This window comes from Erythrolamprus reginae, chromosome 2 (assembly GCF_031021105.1).
Source record: "Erythrolamprus reginae isolate rEryReg1 chromosome 2, rEryReg1.hap1, whole genome shotgun sequence".
NCBI lineage: Eukaryota > Metazoa > Chordata > Lepidosauria > Squamata > Dipsadidae > Erythrolamprus > Erythrolamprus reginae.
This window is the reverse complement of record NC_091951.1, coordinates 112,036,073-112,046,419: the sequence shown is the minus strand read 5'-3', so window position 1 is coordinate 112,046,419 and position 10,347 is coordinate 112,036,073. Positions and strand designations below refer to the sequence as shown.

Genomic DNA, 10,347 nt, shown 5'->3' with positions numbered 1-10,347 from the left:
AAGCCAAAGCTAACCAAAAAAAGTTTACTTTCAAAAAAAGTACTTTTAAAATATAGTACACCTGTTCTATATCCAATTAAGTATCTGCTTTCATTTCTATAATGATTTCTCTTGGTTACTTCATGGTTAGCAACAAGAGATCTCATTTATTAACTCGAAAGAGTATCTGAAGACCATTTTCTCTGTCTTCATGCAAGCAACTACATGATTTGAACCTGTATATATTGTGCTGAGTGGTGTAGCAGGTTTTGCTATGAATTTGACTACCAATGGCATGCAATGTGCTACAGAATCAGCATACTGTGGTTTGCGCGAGCTAAATATAGCTAAGTAGAATCTATGACTGTTTTGCTTGCTGTAAGTTGTAGAGCTTATGCAGGACTGCAAACATTCAAACTATATAGCTCATAGAAAATACTATTAATTTAGGAGTTAGGCCACATATAGTCTTTCCTTTTAGGTTTTACAGCATGTAATTTAATTAGTCTTTGTTGTGTTAGATAACGACAGATTGATAATTTAGGAATGGATGTGACAATCAGATGTATTAGTTCCAACAGGATATTTTTGGATTGGTTAAGTACTCTGTATGTTATAAGTGCAATAGTTTGAGTAGATAATGCTAGGTTAGAAGGAAGTTTATTTAGTTTTGAAATTAATCTTCTTGTTGTTGTTGTAAAACAATAGTCAAAGAAAAGCCATATGCTTATGAAAAAGTTTTCATTTCTACAAAGCAAATTAATTTTTAAAGTCAAATTATCAATAGAATTTTGGAGGAAGATATTAAATGCTGTACTACCTTCCTATTTTGTTTTGTTTACATCCAAAATTTCTGCAGATGATAGACTGGGCAAACGCTAGATTACCAAATTAAACTTTGCATGTCTTTCAATTTTGTATCCAAGGCTACTTAAAGCTGTTTGTATTGGTATATCTAAGGAAAGAGTCTTCAACCCCTTCTCCATGTATCGGCACTCGTCCGTGGCATGCCGGCAATTGGTCTGCACAAACAAGTGAAGCCTGCCTGTCATGTCCCTGCCTGAATCTGCGGAGGAGGATGAGCATGAGCTGGAGCGGAGGGAGCTCAATGGGGCAGCTTTATTTGCTTTGATAAATGTGGAAGGCAGGCCAGGCCCCACAGGATTGGGACAGCTTGTTAGCAGGGAGGAACAGGGACAGGATGATCCGAGAGAGGGCAAGCAGTGGAAATGGGGAGCAACAGAACACAAGTGATGAGCAAGGACCGCCCCCTTCCTGATCCCCGAGCACGGAGAGTGTCGAGAAGGTGGGAGTGCAAGCCGACCCAACATCTCGGGAGGAGGCATCCTACTCCTCTTCACAAGGCACACCTGGGGACTGAGATTTAAGAAAACACTGCGGGGAGGGCATTTGTCAGGAACAAACACTAAATTTGCAGAATTTTGCACATGCCGTTGAAGACATTTAGAGTTTGTAGGACTGCTTGTTTTTTCCTTGCTTTGTGGACTTCGAGTCTTGTTCTTTACTTGTGGATCATTGTTTGTTCCTTGTTTGTGTGCTCATTCCCCTGTTCCTTTGCTTTGCTGGACTGCGCGCAGCCAGAGGCTGCCATATGTGTGCATGCTTTGCTCTGGGAACATGGGGGGAATTTTGGAGTATTAAAGGGGAGTTTGAACTCTTAACTGGCTATATGGTTTTCATGCCTTGTCACAGTCCTCACAACGCCCTCTCTGATCCTGCAGGAAAACCTTTGTCCATAAACCGGTCCCTGGTAAGGTTGGGGGCCACTGATCTAGGACACAAGTGAATAACCATAAATATCTGACAATTGTTGTCATATACATTCTTTTAAATAATTTTGTAAACTGGCTAAAAGGATTAGTTCCCATAGAGTACTTAAACAAAAGGTTCACAAAAAGACTTCCATCATAATCTAGTAGAGCAATCTTAAAGAGGTTTTTTTATATATTTTCCTGCAAATGGGGATTATGCATTGTGATTGCAACATATTTCATTTCTTTTATAGATGCAGAATCCTTCCCAAATGATTGGATCTGCCTATGAAGCAGCTCCTGTGTTTATAAAGGTAAGATATATAATCTCAGAGTTAAATTAAATTCAAAAACCTCCCTGTGGTATGTACAGATGCCATTGTTACTTAGATGGACATGTCCTTATTTTCCTATCTACCTGTCACTTCTTCAAAACAGGCTCCGGACCAAACACTCCCATCTGCAACAGGCCTTCCCCTATCTGGACTGCAAGCATGCACACAACCACTAACTAGCAGAAAATATGTGCAGAAAACTCAACTCTTGGCTATCGCCTTGAGTGGTCCTCTAGGTTTTTGCAGCCCAAATATAATAAATCTAATGATCAAACATGTTCATCTTTGATTTCCTAGAAAAAAGTAAAAGGCATGGTTGATTGCTAAAATAATAAAATATTTCCATTCATCTCAGTATGGTCTCCTAGCAACTGCCTGGACAAATCCCTACAGTGTTCTTTGCAATATATTTGGAAGTGGTTTGCCATGGTGTGCTTCCTAGAGTATGTATCTGGCACAAAGGCTAACCAGCTGGCTCTGTGTCCAATGTGGGAATAGAACTCACGCCCCCTCCCAGTTTTTAGCCTCCTACCTTAATCATTGGAGAGGAAAATCCTTTCAGGTATTAGGTGTAATTCCAAAGTTGTTGTTTGCTAGGGATGATGGGAGTATGAAACAACATGATGAAGTGATTAAAGTACTAGAGTTAGAATGGGGGCATTGAGATTCATGTCTACCCTCCATGGAAATTCACTGATTGACTTTGGGCCTGTCATTCTCTCTCAACCTACTCCACCCTTAGGGGAGGAGTGGAGAGAATAAAATTATGTAGACTACCCTCAGCACATTTGCTTTTCTTAGAAGAAACATGAGATATGAATCTGGCTATAAATATAGAATAGTCCAAGAAATTCAAAGTTGTGGGAAACTGTTATAATTACTCACTTGGGAACAAGAGAGTTGGTATTCAGAAGTTTGTTCCACACATAGCACCTTTAACTGTATAAATTTAATCTTATGTTTTTGGTCATCTTTCAGAGCCCACAAAATATTACAGCTACCAAAGGCCAGCTGGTGGTGTTTGAGTGTCGAATAAGAGCCTCCATCCCTCTTCAAGTTCGCTGGTACAGAGAATGCAACCAAATAATAGATTCTGCAGACTTCCGCATATTAAGAAAAAGTAGGCATTTTTGTTCTTTAAATGCCCTCCATCTGTGGGACAACTTCTGTTTTACAAACCATAATCTATCAAATGTATTTCAGAGGGGAGGAAATAGAAATGCACTTGTTTGAATTGCAAGAACCTGGTCTTCCTTCTTTGACCCCAATACAGTACAGATGGGACAGGGCAGCTTGGCGGACATTGGAATGGAACAACCGGTGGCAGCCAACTCATGATGACAATCTAACCACTGTCCACTCACCACAGCCAACTCACCATGGCCAACTGACCACAAGGCAACTTGTTCCAGAACAATTCAACAATTTAATTTAATTATTTAAAATAATTTTTAAAAATATTTTTATTTTTGTCATTCATATTTCACTTTGTCCCTTCTTTGGCATCCTTTCTTTAATTATTCTATGCCACTATTTTTTTGATATTAGTATAACTCTGGTCCCACGGCAAGTTGGCCATGACAAATTGTCCCATGGTGAATTGGCTGCAGTGAGTTGGCCATGGCAAGATGAAGACCTTCTAAATCTGGATATGGCAATTAAAAAGTATGCTAAAGTACAGATGAACGTCCTTGACCAATATTTTATTTATGTTGTGAAGGGTTAATTCCCCCATTACCCCATGATGAAACTCTTTCTGAACTGCAGGCATTTGTATGTTTCCTTTTGAGTGACATGAAACATGACTGTGATTGAAGAGGTCAAAACACAGCATTCTTTTCCCTGGGAGAGGAATGACATAGAGCATTTGTGCATATTCAAGTTTCTATGATGAGCTTCTGCCAATTTCTACAATATATATTTTTACGCCAATAAAATTAGCTAATTTGGAGTGGGATTAATTCTTTTGTAAACACATGCACAACTGCTGTCTAATGAAAACAGTGTGTTGCTGCTGATCCACATCTTTCCCATATGTTTTCATATGTAACATCTAATAAAAGAAACGTATAACTGAGTCACATTCAGCCTTGCCCTGAACTTAATGCAAGCAGCGGTCAATAAATGGAGGGTAAAGATATATTAAAAACTACTGTTAGTGTGTGTGTAATAATTTAATTTAATTTAATTTATTCAAATTCTATGCTGCCCAATCCCGCAGGACTCAGGGTGGCTTACAACAATAAAAAACAATACAATAATACAATAAAAAAAAATCAAACAACAATAGTAATTAAAACCCCATAACCCAAACAACCCATTTAAAAAACCCCAAATCAATCTAACAACATACATACCAAACAAACATAATTCTGGCACGTCTGGTGTTAAGTTCCTGGCTCCCAGGCCTGTCAACAAAGCCAGGTTTTAACAGCTTTTTGAAAATCCAGTAGGGGGGAGGGGAGTTGGTTCCATAGAGCGGGGCAGCAACAGAAAAGGCCCTCCCCCACGGTCCCACCAATCTACGTTGTTTAGTCAATGGGACCTGGGGGAGGCCGATTCTGTGCAATCTAATAGTCCTCTGGGAGGTATGTGGCAGGAAATGGTTCCGTAAATAGTCAGGCCCTAAGTCATGTAGGGCTTTATAGGTAATAACCAACACCTTGAATTGTGACTGGAGACTACTCGGTGGCCAGTACAGCATGCGGCTTGTTGGTGTTATATGGGCGTACGGAGGTAACACCATATATAACACCATAACGGCTCGTGCAGCTGCATTCTGGACTATCTGCAGTCTCCGAACGCTCTTCAGAGTGTTCCCTGGATATTCCAGTATAAAAGTATTAAGAAAAAAATTATCCTGGTATAAAGACTAAAACAAGAACAAAAACCCAGCAATCTTTTGTTGAAAATGTAAATGAGATGAGATCAATGGAATAGCAACCCAGGCCTGAATTTGTCCAACAATTAAGTGTTCTAGTTTTTTTCCCAATAGCACATGCCTTTTGAACTCATCTGCTTTTTTTAAGATAATGTAAAGCTGACACAGAGGTAACAGAAAAGGGGATCTGGGCAAAGCAAAGGATTGACCAGAGATCAGGCATTAAAATCAAAACAAATGTCTTGTATTATGTAACACGTAGAACAGATTAAAAACCAATAAGGTGATTAGCATGGAACGCAAAGCTTGTATGACATTCCGGGCAGCATTTGTACAGAATTCATACTTCATCTCAAATGTCTCTTAATACGACAGACATTCCACTGAAATTATGTAAAGTTTCCATTCACAGGTGGGGATTCATATCAATAAGGCTTACCCTTACTATGTGTTTCCTAGGTTTGAGAGTTTCGTGTTAACATATATGTTTGCATATTTTACAATATTTTTTAGGATCATCTGAAATACCCATTTAATTCTTGGAATACCAATAACAGAAGTATTACAATTTCCAGGCATCTAAGTGCTGCTTTTTCTATAGTGGACATTACATGTCTACGGAGAGGGGCGGCATACAAATCTAATAAATAATAATAATAATAATTTAGACCTATTTTTGCCTCATTCTGCCTTTTGTGGGTCTGAAAAATAATACATTCCATCAAATATATAATAAGCTCAAAATAGATCTATACTCGTCTCCCTTCCTTTCCATTATCAGCAAAATATGTTACATACACACACTTATTTTATTTATTTATTTATTGGATTTGTATGCCGCCCCTCTCCGTAGACTAGGCACACAGAGATACACGCACACACACCCATGTATGTATGTATGTAACATATTATATATATGGTGAGTCACACAGTAGCTAACTAGATTTATACAAGAAGCTCAAAAGCAGATAGAAGGGCAAAACCAACTATTGATTCAACTCTAACATACCTTATTAGTTAATTAAGTCTCATCATTTTCATTGCACACAGTTTTAGAAATAGAAAGTCTATTTACATAATTCTTGTGATTCAAATCCCACTATTTGGGCAATATTGAATCAAAGGCTTACCTAAAGTAAAGAGTATGAAATACATTATAGCTTCTATTATTTTTTTAAAAAGAAAATTAACTACAGAATTGTTCTGACACTCATTCTATCTCTTTTGGCTGTTTTCTGCTTTATCGTAACATTATTTTCCCCCTCTGAGATTAAAAGAAGTTTACAAGTAAATAGCAAAACGGCTGTTCACATAAAGGTTTCAGTGGCCTTACTGCAAGTATGGATGCTGCTTTGGGAATCAATGCAGAATTCAGATAAATGGATTTGTAATATCAATATGTTATTTCAAAATTTAACATGATTTGCAAAATAGGTTGCTCAGAAGCAAATGGGATAGAATTCTTGCCCCTTTTAATAGTTGCATATAGGTCTGAAGGGGACAAAATCTATGTCACCACCTGGGTCTTAGTGAGCGAAGATCAGCAGATGGGTAAGATCTGTGACTGTGGGTGTGATCTGCAAATGTGTCTGAGCAGTTTTATATTTTATTTTTATTTATTTATTTGTCAAACATTTATAGGATAGTAGTAGTTTGTATAAACATAAGTTAAAAAGTAATAATAAAAGAGGACAATAGGACAGTAGGACAGGTACGGTAGGCACAATGGTGCGCTTATGCACGCCCCTTACAGACCTCCTAGAAAAGGGGAGGGTTCAACTGTAGACAGTCTAAGGTTAAAGTTTTTGGAGTTTGGGGAAGAAACCACAGATCAGGTAGTGCATTTCAGGCATTGACCACTCTATTGCTGAAGTTGTATTTTCTGCAGTCAAGATTAGAGCAATTTGAATTTAGTTTGAATCTATTACGTGCTCATATACTGCTGCGGTCGAAGATAAAGTAATCATTAACAGGAAGGACATTTTGGCATATGATTTCATGAACTACATTTAGATCTTCACTTTCTGAATCCACAAAATAATTGTTCACAATTAAATCCTCTCTCTCTTTCTATCTTCAACAGAGGCATGCTCATCTATGGTCCCTGGTAAGTACTTTTAAATAAAAAGTTGCAAAGAACTGTGGGCATAACCCAACATCAGAATCCAGCCAACAAACTTAGCAAGGTTTAGTTCAAGACAGACACATACAATTTATAGCATTTGAGGGGTGAATTATAAAGCTCACCTACTTACTAGTTTTTGAGTTTCATCAGGAAACTGGTCTCTTTATAGTCTCTTTATAGTAATCTCTGGGTGTCACACGACTTTCATTGCCAATGACAATTCGTTGTGTTGACAATGACAATAAATTTATTATTATTATATATTGTAAATTTATAAAAATAAATCAGCTCCTACTAACATGAGTGGGTCTGTAATATTGTGCTTATACATTTATTTATTGTACATTTATTTATTACCTCATTAACTTTCTTTTCTCAGAGGAAGTTTGTTCTTTGGTGATAACAGAAGCTTTCCCTGAAGATTCTGGAATATACCTATGTATTGCTGAAAATGATTTGGGGGCTGTAGCCTCCAGTGCATTTCTTTGGGTTCCCGAAGGTAAGTTTAGACTCTTTGAGGGAAAGGATTTTAAAAAGGAATTCTGAAATAACTGAAATAATTTTGAGGGAAAGAAAGACTAGAGAATTTTCATATGGGAAATCATGCTGTTAACATCTAAAAGCTAAGAAGTGTCATACCTATTTCTGTTACTTATTTAAATTATAGCATCTAGGGATCTTTTTCATTAAAAGAATGCTCAAAGTTATTTTTCCCTCAACCCTAGGCAGGCAAAATATTCCTGAGACTCCCAATAAGTTCTTTGGAACATTCCTAACAAGAATATGTATAATAGCATGGAATTCCCCAGATGAAAAGAGGAATTGCTATAAAAGCTCTGTGGAATCATTCATCTTAAGCATTGATCGGGGTACAGGGCATCACCTTGGGTTTTATTTTTCTGTATGTCACCGATGTTTGTATTTTTCAGATTCAGGAACAGAAGAAACTGGAAGCTTTGAATCTGCCCCCTTATTGACAGATATGCTAAACAATCTGAACATCAGTTCTCTGCCAGATAGTGAATTTTTAGCAATGGGAAGAGAGGCAGAGAACCTTTCTGAAGCAACTGGACAAAATGCCTCTGGTTCAGCAAATGAAGTAGAAGATGAAAGCTCCCAGTGTCAGAATTATAGAAATCAGAGCATCAGTTTTCCTAGCATTTATCAAAATCCCTCTGACAATTCACATGATTGGTAAGTCAAGTAAAGATTATTGCTTTGATCCATGTCAGTTGCTTTTGCTAAAAATTATTGCAAGCATGCATGGATTTTTAAAGCTCTGCTGCTGGCAGATTGGTGTATATGCACATATTAAATTGTCTTGTAAGTGTAAGCATATTACTGCAAAGATATTTGGTGTGTTCATTTTTCCATGTAAGTGAATTAAGACTTGGAGATTCCCGAGCCAGCACAAATTGCTCTACAATATAATAACAAGCAAAGATTTCTACGAATGGTTTCCACATTAGAATACTGTATTACTATTCTAATACCTCACTGCTAAAATCATGTATTTGGCATTTAACCAGAAAACAAGACTACAGAAATTATTCCCTGCTATAGCAGACATTGCTTGAACCCTTGCACTGTCTGCTAAATAGCTAACTCAGTAATCTTATTACACACTGCCTACAGTATCATTGGTTTCCTGTGATGTAAGGCAATAGGTAGTTCAATAGGTTTGATTATCCTGTTTCTGGAATTGATAATCAACATTTTAAATATAAATACTTGATTTGAATACAACACTACAACCGAGTCACTCCAATTACTCAACAAAATGCATCCATCCAGAGGGGGGAGTTATTTCTTGAAGTCAGTGATAATTCCTGGCAGCTTCCTAAGTACTAAGTCTGGCAAAGTTTTTTAGAAGTTGTTCGTCATTGCCTTCCTCCTAGGAATGTGAAAGAGTGACTGGCCCAAGGTCATCCAACTAGTTTTGCACTTAAGGTAGGACTAGAAATCATGGTCTTCTGGTTTCTAGCCTGATGCTTTAATCACTACACAAAACTGACTCTCTCCATTTGAAGTAATAAACATTCATTCTTTTGTTTCAGAGAAAGAGGGTTTATACAAATTAACCCGAATGGTTATGGGGTACTGTACTAGAACAGGTATATTGGAAGGGAGGAGTACTTTTCTTTCTTCTAGTGCTGAAACAAGACTAGATAGCTAGTACCAGTTGTGAAAGACAAGGCTGAAAATAACCTGGGACTACTACATTTTGTATACAGAATGAACTAAGTTAATCAGAATTAGTAATTCTTACAACAGCTGTTTAAACTTATTCCATGATCTGAATCAAATGGGAATCTAAAACCCAGTTTTGATCATAAGTTTGCCTTTGAATAAACTGCAAAGATATTTAATGTACCAACTTATACATACAACTATAGAAATAAATCAATTTTGGTGCAAAAGAAGCACCAATTTTTATCCAACTTCAATAAGATTAGACAGCCCCAACAGTAGACTATTATATAGTACTATTATACAGATTTTCAAACTTCCTGTTTTGGAATATAATTAGCGTTAACTCTTGGAAATAAATCTCACTAATTTTAAGCCCTTTTACAGGGCAAATGAGGTTATTTTAATTATTGTTCTAGGAGTGCACATAGATTTAAACTGGTAAGAAAAAGAAAAATGAAATGAAATCTGTCCATCATTGGGAGTTGAGTAGCATAAGTTTAATGAATTACAGTGTTCCCTCGATTTTCGCGGGTTCAAACTTCGCGAATAGCCTATACCACGGTTTTTAAAAAAATATTAATTAAAAAATACTTCGCGGTTTTTTTCCTATACCATGGTTTTTCCCATCCGATGACGTCATACGTCATCACCAAACTAATAATTTTTGCAAATAAATAACAAAAAAATAATAATTATTGTTAATAAATAATTATGTTTATAAATATCAGGATCACTAAGTGCCTTATTCAATGGTGAGTACCAGTAATAATTGTGAGTAAACGGTTGTTAAGGGAATGGGAAATGGTAATTTAGGGGTTTAAAGTGTTAAGGGATGGTTTGTCCATAGCCAAAAATGGTGTATTTACTTCCGCATCTCTACTTCGCGGAAATTCGACTTTCATGGGCTGTCTCGGAACGCATCCCCTGCGGAAATTGAGGGAACACTGTATTATGAGGATCAGAATCAATGTGATACTTTTTTAGAAAAGCAGAACAAATGATTGCTTTATTTCCTAAGGAATTGTGGTAATTGAATACACTTGCACTATTCTTTTAATGCTA

The 10,347-nt window shown here is 37.0% G+C and overlaps 1 protein-coding gene across 1 annotated transcript in view; it reads left to right on the top strand.

The window, feature by feature from the left end:
* The first annotated feature begins 2,005 nt into the window (after window positions 1–2,005).
* MYOT (myotilin) overlaps window positions 2,006–10,347 on the top strand; it is a 42,517-nt gene continuing 34,175 nt past the window's right edge. The window contains exons 1-5 of the mRNA XM_070739205.1: window positions 2,006–2,065; window positions 3,065–3,206; window positions 7,051–7,074; window positions 7,472–7,591; window positions 8,022–8,286. Coding sequence (XP_070595306.1) covers window positions 2,006–2,065; window positions 3,065–3,206; window positions 7,051–7,074; window positions 7,472–7,591; window positions 8,022–8,286 — 611 coding nt within the window. The remainder of the gene's footprint in view (window positions 2,066–3,064; window positions 3,207–7,050; window positions 7,075–7,471; window positions 7,592–8,021; window positions 8,287–10,347) is intronic.